At 42.1% G+C, this 23948-nt stretch overlaps 1 protein-coding gene across 1 annotated transcript; it reads left to right on the top strand.

Annotated features, from left to right (window-relative positions):
* The first annotated feature begins 5314 nt into the window (after positions 1-5314).
* PALS2 (protein associated with LIN7 2, MAGUK p55 family member) lies at positions 5315-23746 on the top strand. Its single transcript, XM_056857679.1, has 11 exons — positions 5315-5431; positions 8925-9077; positions 9515-9667; positions 11063-11290; positions 13072-13203; positions 15687-15786; positions 16895-16963; positions 18875-19036; positions 20749-20951; positions 21346-21474; positions 23089-23746. Exons 1-11 carry the CDS (start codon positions 5315-5317, stop codon positions 23263-23265), a joined length of 1623 nt encoding a protein of 540 aa, XP_056713657.1. The 3' UTR covers positions 23266-23746.
* The last annotated feature ends 202 nt before the right edge of the window (positions 23747-23948 follow it).

The following is a 23948-nucleotide window of genomic DNA, read 5'->3' as shown; positions in this document are numbered from 1 at the left end:
ATTGTCATTAAAGAGGCTATCCTAAAATTTCTGAATGTGGTGAATTTTCAAGATATGGTGTTTGAGTGTGTACTTGGTGTGAAAAGCTCTCTTCAAATGAGAGCATAATTGTTATAACTTTTAAGATGGTCATTAATCTAGCTAAATTAAAAATTCTTCTAAATCGGTGTTTTAGTCCAGTGTATTCAGACTGCCGTAAAAGAATGCTTGGATCACAAATAGTTCCAAGGTTACCCAATATTAGTGGTCCCAGGAGTGTCAGCGTGTGCGTTGTTTTCATTGAAGGTAGGATTATTTACGGCTAGCAAGTGGGGTTTTTTTTCTTCTGCTTTTCCATCAATCACATGTAAGTGCTGATATGTTCTAGAGGACGCGTCAACAAGTCATATATAGTTAACTTTGTAATAAGTTGGCAGTATCCTAGGCCAGCTGGTGTTCTGCTAACCTAAAACAAGCCTCTACACTAATTCTCTGCGCTCCCACCCCAGAAGGGGAATGCTTGTGCTAGTCTTCTGCATGACTGTACAGGCCCATGCAGAGTGGGGGCTTGCTCCAGTATGCCTGCCTCACATGGAGTGGCATGACAGTTTCTTGGGTGGTGCTTTTAGCCTTGGCAATTGTTCTCCCCGCTTGAAATTATTTAGGGAGTGGTGCTGCCTATGACCAAAGCATCACACAAGCCCTGAATGCCAGTTTGGCAGTTACATTGTGCAAAGTGACAACTTGCTCAGGAAGCTTCCTGGGGGGTGTCCTTTCATTCTGTGCGCAGACTGCCTCCCACAAAACTTGTGTGAAGCTTTTTGGTGTGGGTGTTCCCACTCCTTAACTCAGAGCGTGGTTGCCAAGGCTAAAAACACCGCCCAAGAGACTATCATGCCTCTCTTAGTCTGGCAGTAACACTGGAGCAAGCCATCACTTTGCACAGGGCCTGTACAATGGTGCAGAGGACTCTGGGACAAACATTGCCTTTTTGTGAGGCATTGCTTCTAACGTAGTGGATGCTCCTCCCTGGCTGCTTCATGGTGGGAAGGAAGATACTCTCATTTAGTCTACCAAGAGCCCCTTCTCTGTGATGTTATGGGTGAGGGTTTCTCCAGCTCCCGAATAGGTATCCAGAGAGTATGCAATTGTCTCTTGCCTTGAAAACCCTATGGGGTCACCATAAGTTGGCTGCGACTTGGCAGCATTTACCACTTCCTCCTCCTCATCAGCTAATGGGAAGAGTGGGAAAAATGTTTCCCTCAAGCCATGCTGTTATACTGCTAGTCCAACAGTACTGGATTAGATGGGCCACTGGCATGTCATATATCTGTTAGCTCTGTGTGGTTATGTGACCCCTTAGCAGCCCTGCTCTGGGGGCTGGGGTGACCATCATACTCTCTTGAGCAGGGGTGTCAAACTCAATTATTACAAGGACCGGATATGACATAAATGCCACTTGGTCATGCCAGGTCATGCCTCGCCAGTCCAGATTTAGAGTGGGCTGGTGGCTGCCTCAGTTGGCTCACGGGCCGGATAAATGCTCTCAAGGGGCCGGATCCGGCCCTCGGGCCTTATGTTTGGCACCCCTGCTCTTGAGTCTTTTCTGTTTTGCAGATTTCCAATGCAAGCTATTGCCCACATTGATTGTCTGCTTCTTATGTTGGACTCCAGGAATAGCCTGGGAATTCTACTTGTTTATCAGCCACCTAGTTCCCTAGTAGGAATCCTATCTGAGCTGGCAGGGGTGCTCTTGACCCTGGTGCTGGAGGTAATCTAGACTAATTATTCTGGGAGACATCCACATTTGTACTGAGAGAGGTAATGTTGGTTGGGAAGAGAGATCCTTAAAGATACTTGCACTTCTCACATTTGGTAGGCTCCAGTGACCCTTGCTAACTAAGTTAAGAGCCCAGGGGTTATTCTAAACCCAGCATCATTGCTGAGGAAACAACTTAATTCAACTGCAAAAAAAAAAAAAAAATCTACCATCTTCTAGCTCGGAAGATGGCTCCCTGCCTTGACTTGGCCAGTCTGGCCGCAGTGACCTTGAGACTAGACTGTGTGTGTGTGTATTAAGTGCCGTCAAGTCGCTTCTGACTCATGGCGAACCTATGAATGAAAGTCCTCCAAAATGTCCTAACTTTGACAGCCTTGCTCAGATCTTGCAAATTGAAGGCTGTGGCTTCCTTTATTGAGTCAATCCACCTCTTGTTGGGTCTTCCTCTTTTCCTGCTGCCCTCAACTTTTCCTAGCATGACTGTCTTTTCCAGTGACTCTTGTCGTCTCATGACGTGACCAAAATACCACCCGCCTAGACTATTGTAGGCTAGACTATTCTACATGGGTGTGCCCTTGAAGTCAACTTGAACTCCAGGACTATTTTGTAGATTATTTATTAGATGGTTTTGTTGTGTGATCTGTCTTGCGCCTCAGAGAGAAAGTTGGGCTAACTAATAAATAAAACAAGACAGCTGTTTACTGTGCTTTTTCTAGTTGCATCAGTCCCTGAATTCCCTACCTTGGGACCTCTAAAACCATATTTGTTAGATTGTGAATGGTGGTCCTGGTCCTGAGCCCCAAGAGTTTCCTTTCAATAAGAGCCATTTTAGATTTCATATACTTTCATGTGGACTCAGGTGTATAACTCTGCTGTATAACATGGTATTGCAATGATAAAAATTAACACTCAATTTGTGAAAAATTATATTAAGAAAATTGTGTGATCCCTGAACAATCTCCTGAAGACTCAGACGAACAGGAGTTTGTTTGAAACCCCCCCCCCCCACACACACACAATGCTTCTTGTCTTGTACCATGGCGTTAATGTCTTGATTTTTGCTTTGCTAAACCAATGGGAGGATCAATGGCTGAGTGTCTTTTTCTTGTATTTTGCTGTGGCCTCTTGATAAAAGTGAATTAAATGTTGCCATTTCTCTTCCCACGCTCACAAAAGTGAAATCTGTTTGCATATTAAATGCTTTTGTCTACCACTGTGTTCCCAGTTGCGGCTTCTGTTCCCACCCACACATTTAGTAAGAAGTTGTATTTCTGTATAACGGCTTAATGGGTAGAACTGTCAGGTGTCGGAACATATATGGTTTTGTATGCTAGGGCACAGAGGTTCTTTACCTCATTTGGAGGTGTCCTCTTAGGCCACCCACAATTAATAAGGTGGTGGAGTTATACCTTCAAAATATGCCCTTGGATATTTTCTCCCTCCCTCTTTTCCCAAGGAAAGAGGGATATGATTAGCAGGCAGGCATTCGTAGGACAGGGAAACATTGCAAACGAAGTATGGGTCCCTGCAAAGTGCTTTAGAAGGGAAGGGATGAAACCTGGATGCGTATGAGCCACTTGTTGTGGGAGTTGGGTTGAGTAGTGCTAATCCATAACTACAGTAGAAATGGCATAGGTGAGAGGCTGCAGGGCACATTTTTTTCTGTTAGTGTTTTTTGGGTACAGTTTTGTTTAGGTGGTTCATGGCGGAGGAAGAGCTGATAGGTGGCTGTGTGTCCTTCCCTCCAAACCTGGCTTATCTTCATATTTTTGGAGCATGCAGTATATATAATCCTGGGGGTGGTAACTTCTGGATTTCATTCCTTTGCATATTATCCACAGAAGGATGGAGTGAATGCATTTGTGTGACTAAAATCCCCGCCTATCACGAATCAGGCACAGGTCTTCTGACCGCAAAAGAGATTTGATCTGCTCTGGCAGCATTTGTTTTCCAAGGTAGTAAACTTCGGGGTGCTGTGTATATGCCTTTTTTTGGTTTGGAAAACCCTGGTGAAAATTCTTGGGAAATCATGGATGTCTCATAGGAAAATATAACGACTTCTGACATTTGTGTTTAGTAAATTTTAGACTACTGAATTTAAATATGGTGGCAGCTAACATTGATTGTATTGATTTTTTTTTTTTGTCTGTGTGTGTGTGATCCTCCAGCAGATCTGGAAACATTTCAGATTCCTGAGCAACTTGGTGCCTGGGTTGTTCATTATCTCTGTCCTTGAGATTTTTATCTGGTTCACTCGTATATGTTCTGCTCATCCCCATTGCTCCTTTTAGTCGCTCTCCTCCTCCCCCCACACTAGCTCTGACAGAAGTGCTTTATGCTCCAGAAACCATAGTGTGGTTGGCAACCACCTTTTGCCTATTAAGTAGCGCAAAAAAAAAATCTGTCAGTTTCTGAAAGCATAATGTGACTGTCATTTGCCTCCTACACATGCTTTCAAGGAGAACTTGTTTGCTTAGAAGTACAGGGTGATGCATTTATTGTAAAGAAGGGCTATACCAATTTTGGAAAAAAATTAAAAATCATAAACATATTGACTGCCACACATTTTTACTAGGGAGAAGCTCTTAAACATATAATGTTTTTTTTAATGGTAAGAGTGCCAGAAAATTGGGGGGAGGTTATTATAAACGTAGGTGTCAATTAAAGTCTTCTGTAATGAAAGCTGTTGAAAACAGATGTCATGCAGGTTGCTTGTCATGACCGCTGAAAGGCCGTTTTCCCGTCTGTAGGCAGCAGTGCAGAACCTTCTAGAGTTTTCACAAAAGAAGTGTGCTTTTTGTCCTCTCGTACAAAGACTCCTGCTTTACATGCTTGAGCTGTTGATGGGGCAAATAAATAACTTCCCTTTACTGTAAACTGTAAACTGAAGCCCTCAGAAGTCCATCCCTCCTTAGTCTTGAGTTCTTCTAGTACTCATTATATTTTGGTGGGTTGTTGTTGTTTTTTAAATTGTTTTAGGAGGGTAGCCATGTTGGTCTACAGTAGAAGAGCTAGATTAGAGTCCAGTAGCACCTTAGAGAGCAACGGAGTTTCCGGGTACAAGATTTTGAGAGTCAAACCTCCTTTTGGTTATAGTTACAGTTTAATATGTCTGTTTATGTCAATGGGAGTTGGAAGTGTGAAGAAAATACCTTCCATTTCTTCCCTTCTATCCTTTTTGTTTGTCTGTCCCTTCTTAAGAGGGAGTTTAGGTCAGCTTACACAGTTTTTGGCCTGTTCGTTTATATCTTTACATTCCAGACAGCACTGAAACCAACATATGACGAATGAGATAATTAGGCTTAAACTGTGATTAGCATTGGTGAGGAGTATAATTGGTTTTATAATACACTTATGTGTGTGCCTGAAGAACGGTTGTTGAAAATGCTCTGGTAAAACAGATGTTTAAATTGAATGAAGTGGGGGCAGTGTGGCCCCTTAACTAGTTATATGATCTGGCATTTGAAAGAAATTATGAATTTCTTTATTGGATACATTAAAACTTGCTAAAAACCACAAAGCTCAAAGACTTTCCTTATGTTTTTTTCAGCAGCGATGCAGCAAGTCTTGGATAACCTTACGGATTTGTCCCCGTCAACAGGAGCTGAAGAAATAGACCTTATTTTCCTGAAAGGAATTATGGAGAATCCTATTGTAAGATCACTTGCTAAGGTAAACTGTTTTTTTCTGTTACTATTCACCAACTGTCATTTGAAAGGGGGTGTTGTAGGAGAGTTTTATAGATACCGTGGACCACCAAAAAGACAAACAACCTAAAATAACTCAACTGACACTACTGAACTTTGGTCATACCATGAGAAGACAAGACTCACTGGAAAATACATTAATGTTAGGAAAAATCGAGGGTACTGGGAGAAGAGGAAAACTCAACATGAGATAGCTTGACTCAATAAAGGAGGCCATGGTCTTCCGTTTGCAGGACCTGATCAAGACCATTAATGATAGTCTTAAAAAATGATTTTCCAGAGTATGGGTAGATTAGTGGTTCATGCTGAGCCTAATCGCTAAAATATTCCCTCAAAAATCCTCAAAGATCAGCTAGAAAATAAGTTTTAAAATTTGAAGTACCATCGAGTTGTTTTGGAAACTCTAGGTCGACGAAAAGCAGGAAGTAGGAAGTCAGCCAGAAACTGTGTAGCTGCGGACCTTCCGTCGTCCCCTTTTTGTAGTTTCAAATAGCAAACCTTTTAGTTGATACACCAAGGGAATTCACTTCCGGTCCTGCGTGCTTCTGTACTTCCCTTCTCCCTGTTGTTGGCAGGCGTACTGCAATGCGATAGTGTTGTTTCCTAGAGGTCTTCCGGTACTTTAAAATGGATCTTAAGAACGTGGCTGGAGGACCTTCCCGGCCTGAAAAAGGTAGCGTGACCAAGGGGAGGGAGGGTTTTATTTCTCCCTTCCCCTCAAACGTCACGGGATCTGATTGGTACTTGCCACGTCTGTCAAAGAGTTCACTTGTTTAGTCTACCCCCAGATCAACTTGATAGAGTCCTTGCCGCTTTATCTGATATCTTATCTTAGCGAAAAGTTTTTATGTGATGTGGGGGAAGAGTGCGGGGTTCCCAGTTCTGCCAGTCAGTTCAACCTTCTATTCCCGGTAAGATCAAAAGAATTCTTGTTACTCACTTAGATTTCGAAGGGTGAGGTTTTTCTTCATTAAAACAGTTCATTAGATGGTTATAGGTAATGGAGGTCCAAGCCTAATGCCAAAGAAAACGCTTGCGGCGATGCAGCCTCCTCTCGATGCCAGCGGGACAAGCATCCGCACCTCCGGGGGCTTAAAAAGCTCCCTCGGAGAGTGTGGGAGTCACACCGCTTTCTTTGGGCTGCTGAGGAATTCCTGGGTCCCGGTCCACTATTTAGGGCCAGGTTGGTGCGCTAAAGCACTCCAATTTAAAGCGTTTCTTGGATTCCCTTGGGAGCTCTCCCAAGAGACGTATGCTTGGGACCAGCTTGTTACCGGAAGTTTTACATGTTAATATGTCAAATTAAGAAAATAAAAAAATATTTTCAAAAAAAACACCCAGATTGTTAATGATAGGATGTTTGGGGGGGTTTATTAATTCATAGGATCATCAAAGGTTGTAAGCGACTTGACACAGACATTCACTAAATATGACACATAATGTGAAACAAGGCTTGGGAAGATGCTGTTCGCTCATGGAAGGCTGTTGGCGGTGCCAAGACCTTAATAATGCTTTGCACAATGGATAACTTAATTAGGTGTGCCATGAGATCTGTCTCCTGCATACTTCCTGATGAGGATTGTGCTCTCCGCAGCTTCTTGCAGGTCTCTAAGAGCAGTGATGCCCAACATGGTGCTCATGGGGGCCGCAACACTTGCCAACACTTTCCCTGGTGCCCAGTAACTGTTTGAATCTAGGAGACAGAGACATCTTGAATGAAAAAGGGGGGAAAGGAAGGAGCGACAGGGAGTGATATGAAGTTCTCTGTAAGTTTATGAGCCCTTGGCTTGGTTTTAGACACAGATTTCCTTGTGTCTTTGGACTTGGCAAGCTCTCCCTGTGGCTGTACAGGGACCAAACCCTGTGCTTTCTTTGAAACTGAAACAAAAAATGTCTCTTCCAAACCGAAGGGATGATCCCGCCATCCATGGTAGCTGTTTAATGGGGCTATCCTTTCTCAAAATTCCAGAAGTGCCTGTAGGTTCAGCATGGTTGAAGCAGCACTACTGTAGAGGGTGGTAGGTGGGGAAAACAAGATTCAAGCCTGTAGAAATAGAGGCTTAAAGGTTCTTTGCACCCCAGCAATGTCATCTTGCCATGTGAAGGAGACTGGAAGCCCTCGGAAAGGCGTGAGCTTGTTAAGACCCATTTTTCCAATTTTTTATCTGGTCAGAGTGGTGACCTAAATGCGTGTGCGCCCCCCCCCCACTAAAGAAATCTCAGGTAACCTGGGATTCACTAACAGCTCTAAAGCTTATCTTGTATTGATGAAGGCTGGAACGAATGATTGTGTTTATAATAGGGTAGGCTTCATTTCACAAGGCACGTTGATTATTTTTCCCCCAAAGCTTGTTTGTAAGCTTGGAAAAGGAAATGTATGCGTGTCGTGCAAACAAACTAATTATAAGGTGATGATCTGACTACTCTAGAAACAAATGACAGCATAGACAGAAGGAACAAGGGTAGTGCCTGACTCCTCTAATGTGACTTGAGAAATGGAATACGGAGGAGAGACTGCTTTTATCAGTGCTTTTTTCCTCTTTAAAACAATTGGTCTTATACCAGTTAAACTGGCATGGCTTTTCCCTGAAGTATTCTAGCAATTGTTGTTTGGCAGGTGTGTTTAAGAATTTTGTCAGAGGTCAGTGTCCTTGATTGCTGAGTTACGGTTGCCTGAAGTGAGGAACTGGCTGTTAAACCAGTTTCTGTAGTGTCAGTATACTTTATTCCTTCCACCGAACTGTACACAGGCTGTAGTACCTTAGAGAGCAGAATGGCTGCGCAGAAGGTTGTGAGGCAGACAGTGTTTCATAGTGGTTAGTGTCAAACTTGGATCTGAGACACCCAGATTTGAATCCTCACTGTGTGTTGGAAGTTACCTGGGTGTTCTTGGGCCAGTTGCACACTCTCATCCTAACCTAGCATACGTAGTTTCAGGTGTTTGTCTGCAGAAGAAGAGCAGGGTTTGAGTACAGTAGCACCTTAAAGATGAACAAGATGTCCAGAGTCTACGTTTCAAAATCATAGCTCCTTTCATAAGATAGCCTGGAAATCTTGTTGGTCTGTAAGGTGCTGCTACAGGATTAAAATCTGCACTACAATCTGTAGTGGTGGTTGTTAGAATAAAATGGAGGCAGGGAAATGATGTTGTAAGCTGGTTTAGGTCCCTCATGGACAGAAAAGCCGGGTATAAATATATAAATAAGAAAAGGTTCATGAAATGGGTGTGATAAAGCACTTACGGCCACGAATTTTGAGAATGGCTGCATCCATGTGCTGTTTGCAAACCCTAGTGAGACTCTTTGATCAGTGAACTTGCAGCAGAACCAATGCCAATGGAGACAAAGTGTTGTTGTTGTGAAAACACGGAGGAGGCCTCACAGTATAAATGGCAAATCAATGGTATTGTTCCTGTTCACTATTCTTACCACTTCATGCTTGTTCTGTAATCATCACAGGCTCATGAGCGACTGGAAGATTCTAAACTTGAGGCTGTGAGTGACAACAATCTAGAATTAGTCAATGAGATTCTTGAAGACATCGGTCCATTAGTAAACGAAGATGAACACATTGCTGAGTTGGTTGGTATACTGAAGGAGCCACACTTTCTGGTAATGCATTACTTTTATCAGTTTTCTTGCTGGGGGGGGAGGAGGGAGGAATTGCTTGTTGCAGTGAATCAGAATCTGTTTTAATCTAATGAAAGAAAAACATTGTGGCCCTGATCCAGAGAAAGTTGGCTTTGAATCCCATTGATTTCAGTGGGATTTAAGCATGACTTTTTCTGAATTTGAGGGGCTGAATATTTTTTTTAGTTGATAAAAAATTAGCCTTTTTTCATCTTAACTAGAGAAAAATCCAAATAATAAAAACAACCACGTGAAATGATGTGATCTTTACTTGTTGCTCATGATTTGAGAAGAAGCCTACCCTTGAAAGCATCTAAGAAGCACTTTGAGTTGCTGGGCAGAGCTCAGAAGTACCCCCTCCCCCTTTCTAATTATTGGGTCATCTATAACTGGTCCATTCACCCCTTCTGTATTTGCAGTCCCTTTTGGAAGCCCACGACATTGTGGCATCAAAGTGCTACGAATCTCCTCCCTCTAGCCCAGAAATGAATAACTCTTCAGTGAACAATCAGATGGTACCTGTGGATGCTATTCGTATACTTGGCATTCACAAAAGAGCAGGAGAACCACTGGTGAGTGTTCAGTGATACTTAAATATAGTGCAAACATAAGTATAGAAGAAGTAATATTTGACTTACTTGTATGTATTGCTTTGTTGCCCTTCTTTAATCAAAGTTATATGAAACCTGTTCCTGGTGGAAACTGCAGACTAACAGCGGAGAACAGGTGGGAAAGGAAAACCTTGAGGTGTTCACTGGTCAGTCAGTTAGGGACAGTCTTAGTGATTCTGAGGCCCTGCGAAGAACTTCAGGATGGGACCCCAGAAAACGGTCACCCCCTCCCCCAGTTAGCCCCCGGTTGGGGTCAGCCCAGTCCCAAGCAAGAGGTGGCCTTTGCAGCCACCCGGAGCAGGGTGGGCGCAAGCAGCCACAGTTGCAGTGAGCAAGTGGCCCCAGCTCTGGACATGGTTGGTGTAAGCAGCTGCCGCCACAAATACACTAGCGGGAGGAGCAGCAGCCTCTGCTGCTCAGAACAAGCAGCCCCGCACTTGTCTTGCTTTGGTTCCTCAGTGGGGGGTGGAAGCCTTTCTGAGGCTGTTTCCACTCTGGTTGTTAAGTGTGATGGCGCTGCAGTCAGAAGGGCACCTTACAGCTGATGGCAGTCCTGAAGCCAATGCTCCCCACAGCATCTATAAGACGGGACAGCTGTGGTGTGGCAGCTGGGCATTCTGGGGCAGTTGGGGACACTCCAGCACAGGGCCCTTGAACACATGAAGCTGCCTTATACTGAATCTGACCCTCGGTCCATCAAAGTCAGTATTGTCTACGCTGACCGGCAGCGGCTCTCCAGGGTCTCAGGCAGAGGTCTTTCACATCACCTACTTGCCTAGTCCCTTTAACTGGAGATGCCGAGGATTGAACCTGGGACCTTCTGCATGCCTAGCAGATGCTCTACCACTGAGCCACAGCGCGCCCCCCCCCCCAGTTCAGGGCCCAGGGCAGCTGCCCTAGTTGCCCAATGGCTAAGGCCCCACCTGCAACCAATGCCTGAACAGTCCAGATATATTCAGAGGAGTTGAATTCAGGGTGGTAAACAGGAAGAAACAGAACTCTTGTGAAGCAAATTGCATGCTAGAAGTAGTTAAGACACCCCAAGGGGTTAGGTAACTACCATTTACGTGTGCTCGCTGGGTATATTAAGCTTTTCAAATCTAGTTTGAGAGATATTAGTAAAAATATTGAAGCCCTTTCTTCCTTTTTTATTGTTGGGCCAGAAGATGCAAAAAAAGTAGGTAAACCTATATTAATCAGCTTGAAGTACTTACTTGGTTTTGGATTTATGAGGGATATGCAAACTTCAATGGCTATTATGGTGTCTACTGATAATTAGAATAATAAATGGCTGTATTGTATTTTTAACGGGGATATACTATAAACTAACAATGATGCCCTTCAAATGTTCTGCAGGGTGTTACATTTAGGGTTGAGAATAATGATCTGGTAATTGCACGGATCCTTCATGGAGGAATGATAGATCGACAAGGTCTTCTTCATGTGGGTGATATCATTAAAGAGGTTAATGGTCATGAAGTTGGAAACAATCCAAAAGAGTTGCAGGAACTGCTCAAGAATATTAGCGGTAGTGTCACTTTGAAGATTCTTCCTAGCTACAGAGATAATATTATTCCTCAACAGGTCAGTAGTTTGAATCTATTTGAATCTATTTATAGAAACAAAATGTTCATATTTCAGTGGAATTGGATATTCCTTTTGATTAGTCTGGACCATCTGTTAAGTTACTTCGTTGTTTCCCTTCCCTTCTAATTAAGTGAATTATTAACTATTTCCAATATATAGCAACCGGTTGTGTACAGTCTGACTCATCAACAGTCACTTGATGGGTTATAAAATCCTTTCATGGAAGATAGTTAGTGTAGGACTAATACGAATCCTCTTTGTAAATTGCAAGATGGCGTGACAGTACACCAGGACCGTTCACTGTACACGCTGGGAAGCTGAGATTGGCCTCTGCTCCTCTGTGTATCAACACAGAGCAGACAGCCCATGTGGACAATTATTGCACATTATTATCCACAAGAGGGCTTTGAATTAACTTCCTGAGTTGTTTTCTGCCAGTTTCATTTCATCGTGCAGATGTGTAGTAAAGTTACTGATCTAATTGACTGCATTTGTCCAATATTAACTATGTATTTTTAATGGTTGGAGTAATGTGTCTTCTTGTTGTGTTTTTCCCCTCCCTAAATTCCTGGCTTTAGTTTGAGTCTGGGGTTACGCCCCCCACCTCACTTTATAAGCCAATGAGGCCATGCGGATACATTTTTGACATCTATGCAGTGCTAACAAAGCATTTGGAAGCCAGCGCTGTGCGGTTGGCTGAGCTTTGCTCAAGTTCCGAAATGCACACGGCAGAGAAGAAAAGTCCCTTAAGTAAAAGATGAGGCTGCCTTTCCAAAAAAGAATCTATCAAATAAACTTCTTTCATCAGACAGAAGACATCTTTTAAATCAGAGTAAATCATTCTGGGGAGATATTTGGCCAATGTTGGTTTTGTTTGCCATTTTAAAAGCAAATGTGGGCTGCTGGTAGATGATTTGAAGTGTTCAGAATTCTTCAGATGTTGATGCCGCCTACCATAAAAAAGTCTTGGCAGCTTCCAGTTAGAAATAATACCTTCCCTTCTAATTAGGTAAGCATGAAATACAACCTTCCCTTCTAATTAAGTAAGCATAAAATACAACAACTTATAAGTTAGCAGGAAAACAGTGATATAAGCTTAAGCATTTTAAAATAAATTCACTAAAGATCTGTACCAGTGCTTTGCACCCTTTTTCCACCCATGAAAACAAGCGTGATCGGGTTCACCATCCTAGCAGTCACTGAGTCTGCTATAGCAAGTGGAGCAAAAGGTTCAGGGTCAGGCCAGCTTCTCTGCTTGAGAAATTGGGTGGGGAAAGAAACATAAGCCCCCCTCCCCCGCTCATCAGACTTCAGCTAAATTACATAAGGAAAGGATTTCTGAGCATGTTGAGAGTGCCTGTCCCGTTACTGCTGATCAGCTGAAGTCTTTCCACACTTACAACTAGGGCACCAGAAAGTATGAAATCCCTTTCTTAATTAAAACAAAAACAAAACCCTTAAGCTCTGCTTCCACATACCTCAGTTGAATTCTGAGAACATAATCCCCCCCACCACCATTTGAAACACCTGAAGCTCAGCTTATGGAAATACTCCTGTATCAGTGCCAAACTGAATACCAGTCATTCATACCTGGCTGTGCTGGTCTCTCTTGCTTTCACCTCCGCTAGAGGCTTAATTATGTTTTTAAAATTGCCCTTGGTACGCCTATGTTCAAATTAATTCAGAAGATTAAACTGGGAGCAAGCGTTCTGCAAACTTGCTAAACATTTTTAAAACTATAATGCCTTAAGAGTATTGAATTTTATTATCTGTTTCAGGTATTTGTGAAGTGTCATTTTGATTATAATCCGTACAACGACAACCTGATTCCGTGCAAAGAAGCAGGACTCAAGTTTTCCAAGGGAGAAATTCTACAGATTGTAAATCGAGAAGATCCAAATTGGTGGCAGGTTAGGGAGAAAAAAAGATGCTACTTTTGGGGAGGGGGTTACTAATCTAGTGTTCCTTGGAAATTTTCAACTGTATTGGTCTGACATAGTTTTTACGCCTTTACTGTATGTTTTCACAGTGTATGAAGTCTTCCTTTTCACAGGCTGATATGGTTATGTTAGGGTGCCATAGGGGATTACTTTCATACGTCAGTCGTAGGCAGTTATGTTCTGAGGTTCAGAACTGTTACATAAAACAGGAGTTGTCATGCAGAATCAAACTATTAGCCCATCAGTTCCAAACTGTCACAAAGTGGTGTGTGCCTTCACGTCAAGAACAGGAAAAGAAACTGAATAGAAAAGGATTTTTTTTGAAACTTCAAAATACACTTAGCCACTTGTCCAAAATTGATTGACACTATTCCTGGGTTCGCTAATGTTGTTGAACTCGATCAGAACACACAATGGAACTAAAGCAGCAAATCTAGCAAGTCATACATGTCTTCAGCTGAGCGGGCCAAGATTGTCAGACTTCATGGATATTGGAACCCATTCCTTCTGAATTACATGACCACACCTAAAGTAATAGTAGACTAATACCTTTATTATTTATGTATACTGTTTATTTACACGCTGCCTTTCTTCCTAGTGGGAACCCAATGTGGCTAATGTCATTTTTCTCTCCTCCTCCTAATCCTCACAGCAACCCTGTGAGTTCAGTTAAGCTGTCTGGCCCAAGGTCATCCAACAAGCTTCCATGGCAGAGCGGGGATTTGAACCTGGGTCTGCCAAATCCTAATCTGACTCTAACCACTACACTAACTGGAGCCTCATGAATTAAGGAGCAAGCATTTGCATTCAGTGTTGGAGGATAAGAGGAAAAATGTTGGGCATTGGTAGCAGAACTTTGTGTCTTCTGCATTCCTACCTCGCAGCTTGGTTTTATGTTGGGCAACCTTTTCATGCAGCCCCTGGGTTCACTTCTGATTCTTCCCAAAGCCACTGAAAAAGAAGGGAGGATGAGATAGCTGTTCTTTTCTTTACTGCTTCCTGTCTAGTACACACCTGCAGAACTGGTCAACCAGTTCTGGGGCTGTGGCTCAGTTCGTAGAGCATCTGCCTGGCAAGCAGAAGATCCCAGGTTCAGTCCCCGGCATCTCCAGTTAAAGGGACTAGGCAAGTAGGTGATGTGAAATACCTCTGCCGGAGACCCTGAAGAGCCTCTGCCAGGCTGAGTAGACAATACTGACTTGATGGACCAAGGGTCTGATTCAGTGTAAGGCAGCTTCATGTGTTCAACCTGCTGGGCATAGTAATATGGGGAAAGGGAAGCAAGAGAGTAAATCATGGGGATGGAAGAGTTGGTTCCCATGGCTTCCTGGCTTGCATGTAGCTGCAGTCTTTCATTTTTTCCTTTACACTTTGCTCACTTCTCTTGAATATGTTGCTTATTCCCTTTCTCATGTTTCTGCCTCTTCCCCTCTTTGCCAGAACCCACCAAAGAAATCTCAGTTTCATGAGGGTATTGTGATATGCGGCTTCATTCATGTGGTTTCTCTGTTCTGCAGTAAGCTATGTCATATGTGCTTTGTGACATTGCTGAATGGGCAGGCAGAATATGGAAAGCTTAGGGTGGAGAACTTTCTTGAAATGTAACATCCGGATCAGGGGTGTCGAACTCAGTAGTTTCAAGGGCTGGATATGACATAAGTGTCACTTGGTAGAGCCAGGCCATGCCTTGCCAGCCCAGATCGAGGGGGTGGTGGTGGCTGCCTTGGCTGGCTCGTGGGCCAGGTAAGAGCTCTTTTTGCTGGGCGGGTCTTCCATACAGCAGTAAAGGCAGTAGCTTCAGGGAAACTGCCTTCAGAGTCTCCCCCCCCGCCCCTTAGTGTATTTTAAGAAATTATCCAAATTGTGCTGTAGGCTTGGCTATCTAGGGTATGCTCACACTACGTTTCTGGCTATAAAACATGTGAAACCTATATAGGAGCTATTTAAGTCTGCTTGTGAAGCTAACATTTCCTCTTGGATATGTAAGCAGAAATATTGAACTGGCCATAGAGCACTGCAGCTCCATTCTAGGACATGATCATTGATTAATGGTTTGCGGTTGCTGGGAATGGGTACAGAAAACCACTGAATCACTATTCTGGGAAAACGTAATCACACCTGCTTTCCTCCCTCTGAAACCTAAGCATTGAGTTGGGTCCCAAGGTGCCATTTCCCTGGAGGAACAGCACTTCCATTATAGAGTAGTCCTTCCCTTGACTGAAGGCAACAGCCCTTACCCATTCTCCCTCCCATCCCCCGTGTTATTTATGAGGGTACTTGGACACCTGGGAGCAGAATTTGGGAGGGTCAGTGGGATGCAGCAGGGGGAGCTTCCTGTGTGGTTTGCATCTTAATATTCTGGTTTAATCGGATTGGATTGTGTTAATTAAGGCCTTGGCTACACTTAAGTGTGGGTCAGTGCCCAAGTGAATATATGCTTGATTTCATTCCAGGCCAGTCATGTCAAAGAAGGGGGAAGTGCAGGACTTATTCCTAGTCAGTTCCTGGAAGAAAAAAGGAAAGCGTTTGTTAGACGGGACTGGGACAATTCAGGTATGTGGCATTATCTTGGGGAGGGGCTGTGGCTTAGTGGTAGAGCAGCTGCTTGGCATGTAGAGTGTCCCAGGTTCAATCCCTGGCATCTCCATTTAAAGGGACTAGGCAGGTAGGTGATGTGGAAGACACCTGCCTGAGACCCTGGAGAGCAGCTGCCGGTCTGAGTAGACAATACTGACTTTGATGGACCAAGGGTCTGATTCAGTATAAGGCAGCTTCATGTGTTCATCTCATGATTCTTCACATCACTTTTGCATTTGCCAAATCCAGAGGGTAGGCATAACATAACATGGTGCATGAGTAGTTTCAGTGTGTTTGGGGACTACAGGTGACCAAATTTAACCAAGAATTAGAACTCCCTTACAAATTTGAATCCTTTCTGCCACCTGCTGGCAAGGAGGTAATATTAAACAAAATGAAGTTGGTGAGTAGATGGCTGTCCTATTGTGCACCAATCATAGTTTCATTAGTGTGTCAACTTTGTGCTTATTGTTTTTAATTTGCATAATGTCCAAAGTATTTTTGTGCAAGGGCAGCCTGTAACTACGATAACTATGATAATAAATAACGCTAGCCCATTTTTCTGTGGTAGTTATATCAGTTATAGTCTGAACATTCCCTAGAAGCTAAAATGACCAAACTGAGGTTATCATACTTTCTTCACATTATGAGACGACAAGAGTCACTGGAAAAGACAATAATGCTAGGAAAAGTTGAAGGCAACAGGAAATGAGGAAGATGCAACATGATATGGATTGACTCAATAAAGGAGGCCATGGCCCTCAGTTTGCAAGACCTGAGCAAGGCTGTTAATGATAGGGCGTTTTGGAGGTCATTAAATAGGGTTGCCATAAGTCAGAAGCGATTTAATGGTATTTAACAAACACAGCTATTTTCCTGTTCCAGTTATATCTGTGTAAATATTACAGATGTTAGTAATGATATGCTTTAATTGTGCAATTAAAATTACTTTTAAAACAAGTGCTACAGTTATTGATCATGATGTGGATGAAGACTTCCTTCAGAATAACAGTATTTTAATAAATTGCTATCCTAGGTTTGTGTTTAAGAATGTAGAATTTCTAAATTGCTACTTCTTCTTCAGGTCCATTTTGTGGAACTTTAAGCAGTAAAAAGAAGAAAAAGATGATGTATCTCACAACTAGGAATGCAGGTACTTGAGTCTTAATATGAAATATTGTATTCCAACTGAACAATCCATTGAATTTTGCCTGTTTTCAGTTAGGTTTTTTTTTTTACATAATATTATTAGTTAAAAGTAATTTTATTTCCCTTCACCATCCCCTTATTGTATTCTAATCATACTTTGCTATTCATACTGATTCAGGAAATGTTCCTAGGTTAATTTGGAGTTGAACATTTGATTGTTCAAATGTTTTTAAAGTTTTAAGCTTTTAGGCAACAAAAGGGTTACTGTAATTGCTAGCTAGTTTTATGCTTGTGCTAATTCCAAAAACAAATTTATTAATGGTTATTGTGAAACTGTAATGAGTTACTGAAGTTCAGACTTCGATCCTCAACCTTTTTGAACCAGCAGGCACCTTTGGAATTCTTATAGAGGGTGGTGACACAACCATGAAATGGCTGCCACAGAAGGCAAAGCCATCCACAAAATATCAGGGATTAAGGTTATGCATAACTCTAACAGTAACTCTTCAACACTTAAGGCAGCAACTCCATTGAACAGGGCTTTTAAAATGAGCATATTGTGTTAAAATATTTCCTTGCGTACACACAGCTTACCTTAAGACACACAGTGAAGATCCTTGTGCTGTGGTGGCAGCTGCTGCCAAAGCAACATTTTAAATCTGCACCGCCAGTCAGAAGCCCTGCTGGCCTAAAAACACTTTGTGGGCTCAAGGAAAGGTGATGGGTACTGTGGCAAATATGAGTACCAAGTTGGAGAACCCTGCTGTAACATCAATAACTGTGAACAATTCAGTTCTCCTTGATCTAGGGGTTCCAGGAAAAAGCGAGTTGCAAAATGCTTAAATAAATAAAACTGAAATAAAGCAAAGTAACACCAGTTGTTCTGGTGTTTGTAAAAAAAAAAACAATGATGCTGCTTAAATAGCAAGCAAATTGCTCTAGAATCAAGTACAACCCTCTGCCTTGCAGAGCAGATAACCAGATGACATGAAGCTAGATGGAATCATGGGCAGTCCTAGAAGGCCTTTGCTATTGATTAACTATTTGTGTTTGTTTGGGGATTCTTGCAGTTACAGCAGGGGGGCCAGCCAGTAGGAGAAGCCTGGTGCGCTGCTAGATTTACCTCTGATTTCTGTAGGGTGGCAGGAGGGCCAAGTTGCCCTCCCTGCTGCCTTGCAGATGCCTGACACTGTAATAAATGTTTAGCTTTATTCTACTGGGCTGTCAACTTGTAATTTCTGGTGTATGTCCTGAGATTTAACTTCTGTATGTGGGATGTTTCTTCTAATTTATTATTTCTGTTAGCTGCTGTGTGGCTGAAAATAAAAATAAAAACCTATTAAAATGAAAATGATAAGCTGCCACCTACGTAGTGACGGTCTTGGATTTGTGGAATATTTGACCAGTCAGATAACCAGCATGCCATTCCTAGATAATATTCAGGCACTTGTGTTTACCTAATATTCATAAATATAAACACTTGCACTATGCCCACACACACACACTTGCAATATTAATAAATGTGGTCGTTTGTACAAATCCGTCAGCGAATTCAGAAAACCCATTTTTTATAAATTATGTATTTCCATAAAAGATCTCATTGTACAGAGGGCTTTACAATATGTCATCTTGAACAGAAACCAACTGTAGTAAATTGTTTTGTTAAATCACTTGCACGATGAATAGAATAAGGCATAAAAAGTTAAATTCCCAGTAAGTATTACGATAGTAGGTCCAAAATAATGTACTGTCACTATTGATAACTGTGCCTGTAAGTATTACCTATCCTAATGAAGTGATCAAAAGGGATCTTGTATAGCCATGTCTTTTAAACAAGGTTATAATTACTAGATAATTTATGTAATCTTTTAATGTAATCTTTGAGTTTTAATATGTTTTATTCCTTTGCCTGAAGAATTTGATCGTCATGAAATTCAGATATATGAGGAAGTAGCCAAAATGCCTCCATTTCAGAGAAAAACACTGGTCTTAATAGGAGCCCAAGGAGTCGGTCGGAGGAGTTTGAAAAACAGATTTATTGTATTGAATCCCACCAAATTTGGAACCACAGTGCCATGTAAGTTGCCGTTTTTAAGGGGTAGGTTGTTCAGCAATGTGTAAATTTGCTCATAAAATTATATGCATTTGCTTCTGAGGTTGATTTCCCCCCCTCTTTTTACACCTGTGGTAATGTGAGGCTAGGGTAGATAGTGTATATGCCCATATGGTAGCTCTACAGCTCATTTTTCTCATGCCAAGAAGCTTGTTTATTTAAAAATTTCTACTCCCATTTTTACCTAACCCAGCCCCCAAAGGTAATTTATAATCAAAATTAAAGACAGCCTCTAACAATTTTATAATAAAAACTTACAGCAGGCAGAAGCAGGTCCAGAAATACCAACTGAATACTGCTAAAGGTTTCAGTGAATGCATAGGCTGGGTAGTGCGGAAGCAGAGGGTTGTTCAGGCATCCTGGAGTTACACAGTTAAGTGACTTAAATGTAAGAACTTCAGCTTCTCTCCCATGCTCTTTTGTCATCTACATGACACTAGATGGGGAGTGGGAGGCCTCTCAAGATTTGGAAGAGGTGCCATCAGAACTGGGATAGGTTCAAGATAGCCATAGAGGCCAAAAAGTTCTGAACGTGGTCATGCGAGGTCACCCCTGCGTGGATGAAGCCTCCACAGGCTGTTACTTGTGTGTGGGGTTTTTTTTTCCAGACACCCCCAAGTCAGAGGCCATTTCTGACTGTTCAGACACGGTACCTGCTGGCATGCTATATGGATGATATATTGGCAATCAGACCATGGAACCCAGGCCCAAGGTATACTCACTTCAGGCTGGCAGCAGATAGCCCAAGAATTTGCAAAAGGAGAAAAGGTTCACAGAAAAGTATGGCAACTCTTCTCCCTCACATTTGTTATACCTGAGAGCCAGTGTGGTCCTGGTCGTTAGAGTGTCAGACTAGAATCTAGGAGACCCAGGTTTGAATCACCCTGCTCCGCTGGAGCAGTATAAGTGAATAAATAAGCACAGAACTTCAACTAATTCAAAATGTGTAGGTCATGGTATTCACTGGAGCCAGCAGATTTGATCACATCTCGCCAGTGCTTAAAGATCTTCACTGGCTACCGGTTTGTTTCCAGACACAGTTAAAATCTTACTGTACTCCTTAGTGTAAATATCATAGGATAGAGCATCTGTGTCCCAGCATTGTGTTCTGGAACTGTCCAATAAAAACTGAACCATTAGAACAGTGCTCCCTATTCCTATCCTAGGAAGGACACAATAACTGAGCAGTAAAAGTCATTAAGATGTCCAGAGGGGATCAACAGAGTTGTATTTTCCCTTTATGTTTTGAATCTGGTAGTAAGGGAATGTCTGCAAACACATCATGAGCAAGCAGGCTCAGGACTGCAGCTGCCTGAGAGCAATTCCCAGTGGGACTCGTTTAGGTTCACTACCGAGTTGGATTGAACTGTACACACCGTGTAGACTTTTGCAGTTCCAATTTCAAAACCATGTACGGATGGGATTTGCTTGCAAATGTTAATAATCGATTTCCTGAACAGGTATACCTAGCTTCTGAGAACTTCCAATGAAATAATAGTTCTTAAAAATAATACAAGGTCAACTACATTATTTGTTAACACCACCTTCTTTTCTCTCCTGGCTAGAGGCTCTGCTTTCCCTGATATTCACCCATCCTGTTATGCTTTTATCCCCGGCAATGAATGTCTTGTTCGTTGTTGCTTGTCAAATGTGTGCATTCTGTTGCATTTGTCTAGTTACGTCACGAAAGCCAAGGGATGATGAAAAAGATGGGCAAGCGTACCGGTTTGTGTTGCGACCTGAAATGGAGGCAGATATTAAAGGTGGCAGATACTTGGAACACGGGGAATATGAAGGAAACCTTTATGGCACCAAAATAGATTCTATCCTTGAAGTGGTTCAGACTGGAAGGACGTGCATCTTGGATGTGAATCCACAGGTATGGCAGAGCGAAACTCCAGCAGGAGCATTACAACAGGAAGGGGGGGTGGGCTCTGAAAATAGGCCTGTGGCATTTGATGTCATGGGGTTTTGCTGACCCTGCTGAAGCGGGTTAAAGGAGCATGTGACATTTACTTATGGCTTTTAAAACAAAGGCGATCTAAGAGAAAGTAACCTTTTCGTTTGACGATATTGACTATATTAAAAAGGTAGCAGACTTACAAGATGGCATAGTGCAAATCAAATCAAATACATTTATTTACAGCAAAAGCCAGAATAGATGGCACAGTGCACATAATGGTTGTTGCCTTCTTTAGTGTGTTGGTTGTAGTAGTGATACTGCTTTCTTTCTGTTGTTCAATGTTTTGGTGGATCTGTCTAATTCTCTCCAGGCACTGAAAATACTCCGAACTGCAGAGTTTATGCCCTATGTAGTTTTTATTGCTGCTCCAGAGCTAGAGACTCTACGTGCCATGCACAAAGCGGTGGTGGATGCTGGAATTACAACCAAGCTTCTAACGGTATTCTTTTTAAAAATAGCCGTGAACAAATGTTGACCTATTAACATCTGTATTGTACAAGTATAGTGAGATGTTAGTGGCTTTCTTGAAGCCCTGTTTTCTCCCTTCCCCCTTTTTTTTTTTTACTGTCAAGGCAAGAGATGTTCGGTGGTGGTTTGCCATTGCCTGCCTCCATGTCACGACTGATGTTCTTTGGAGGTTGCCCATCCAAATACTAACCAGGGCCACCCCTGCTTAGATCTAACGAGTTCAGGCTAGCCTGGGGCCATCCAGGTCTTTCTTCCTTTAGCTGCTTTTAAAATCATTGTTATGTTTCCCTGATTTGTCAGGCATTGTTTTTTCCATTCTCTCCTTTTTCCATTATCCCCTTTTAAACTGCCTCCTGCCTTCCAGGAGTTCTGAGTAGGCAATTCTCCCTGTCACCCTTTTTTTTCCTCCTTGGATACCTTTTTAAAGTCTTGTGTAATTTGGAGAAACAGCCTTTTTAATTCAGATGACACACAAAAATGTGCCTGGTTAATCTGAACACAGTTTCCGGTTCCTGTGACCTTCAGACTGTGTACAGTTACTAATTTACCACTAGGTTGCTTGTGGGATATTGATATTTGTCGGTCATAGGTTACACTTAGCAGCGCTTGCATGCTGAAGGACCGTGTGTGTGAGGGTTATCCATGCCTTCTAAGAATATTAGAACTGTAGATCAAGTTCGTGACTTGTTTTCTCCCCCCTCGAGAGAAAACAAGCTCGTGAATGAGGCTCAGTGTGAGTGGGTACCAGTTGCTGAGCATCAAGCTCATGTGTCCCAGGTAAAGGGGAGAGGTGTCTCTTTCGCCATATTGTGATGGCTGAGGGTATTAATGTATAAAGCGTTTGCCTGTTAATGTGATGTTATGGAGCAGATGTGGGAACCAAGTGGTAGTGCCTTTGTCTCTACGTTATTCTTTTGTGCAGTTACGGGCTGACATAAAACAATCCTTTGCTTCTATCCCCATAGTCTAGAAGCTTCATTAAAAAAAGCTGGGATCTTTGGTATTCTAACCAATCAAGCAACTTCATTGTGGGCTGATGAGTTTTACTTATTTCAAATATTTTTATGCTACCTTTCTGCCCATTTTAGAGACCCCCAAGGCAGCAAACATTAAAGCCCCAACAAGGGGGAGGGTCAGTGAGGGATCACTGTCTTCACCTGCTGGTGGAAGACAATGATAGAGGGGTACAGAGGAATCTTCCTGGGGCGGGAATTCCGTAGTTCTGTTGCCTGAAACAATAAAATGTTTGCTCAATGAGGATGTTGGTCAACTGGCGTATTGGTATATAAATGCCACTGATGTTTTAAGTGGTTATGCGTAATTATGGGCATCATGAAGCTTTGTACTTTAATCTGAGAAGGAATGTTTTTGCCCACATCGAATAAACACATATTTTTCTACAGGTACTTGTATTATTGTATTTCTGAGGAAATGGCACTGAACTCAATTAAGATGCCTTCTAAGTAAACATATTTAAAAAGAGCTTGTTAGTGTTGACACCAAGATTTGAAGATGCAGTGTCTGTTCCCCCCCTCCCCCCCAGTTCATATCATGGTTTCTACTTCTTTCTTTTGTCTTCTGACAGGACACTGATTTGAAGAAAACAGTTGATGAAAGTGCGCGGATCCAAAGAGCTTACAGCCACTATTTTGATCTGGTCATTGTGAATGACAATTTAGACAAAGCGTTTGAAAAATTGCAATCTGCTACTGAGAAATTGAGGACAGAACCACAGTGGGTCCCCATTAGCTGGGTCTACTGATGCAAACTAAAATGGCTGCCAACAACATTATACCAAGAGAACATTGTACAGAATAGCCGAGTTGCAACAGCAGCATCTGATACATTTTTACTCTGTGTATAGTCAGACGGTGGTATGCTATTCCAGATTTTTTATACAAAGTGTTGAAAGGGAAAGTGTACTTAAATATGTAATTTATTTTAATTTTTCTAACTTTTTACCGATAACCTTTCTATTCATACTACATGAAGGAAATGTGTTGAAGCATTTTTTAAATGTTTTCATTTTACTATTTTTGCCTTCTGTTCATCTGCAAAACTTTCCAGTCGTTCACATTAATACATGTTGGTCTTACATTTTCACTGTGATAAAGGAAAAAAATACTTGAAGATTTCTTTTGTAAAACTCTTGTTGAAATCGAGTTGTTCATCTGCTTGGTTTTTTTTTCTCATTCAGGAGAAGACACTAATCCTTACCTTAATAAACATCTTGCTCTTCTTGATGTGAACCGAATTTTCAATACTTGGGAAACAAACCAGCACTGAGCCATATAACAGACACACTTTTTTTTGGCTTAATGTTTCTATAAGTTTGGCAGTTGTTTTGTCTGGTTAGACAGATGTATAGACTTTCCCTATGTTACCTTTTTACAAAAAAGTAAAGCAATATCTTGAACTTCCTCTACAAGGCTGGTCTTGGCAGCC

The sequence above is a fragment of the Euleptes europaea genome, chromosome 11, assembly GCF_029931775.1.
Source record: "Euleptes europaea isolate rEulEur1 chromosome 11, rEulEur1.hap1, whole genome shotgun sequence".
Classification (NCBI taxonomy): Eukaryota; Metazoa; Chordata; class Lepidosauria; order Squamata; family Sphaerodactylidae; genus Euleptes; species Euleptes europaea.
Note: the sequence above shows the minus strand (reverse complement) of the source record. Positions and strands in the feature narration are given on the sequence as shown.

Excerpts from the sequence above, each read along its gene's own strand:
- PALS2 (XM_056857679.1), top strand. The coding sequence starts at position 5,315 with ATGCAGCAAGTCTTGGATAACCTTACGGATTTGTCCCCGTCAACAGGA. Across the intron at positions 13,204-15,686 it reads AAGATCCAAATTGGTGGCAG|GCCAGTCATGTCAAAGAAGG; the intron begins GTTAGGGAGAAA and ends ATTTCATTCCAG. Across the intron at positions 20,952-21,345 it reads TCTTGGATGTGAATCCACAG|GCACTGAAAATACTCCGAAC; the intron begins GTATGGCAGAGC and ends AATTCTCTCCAG.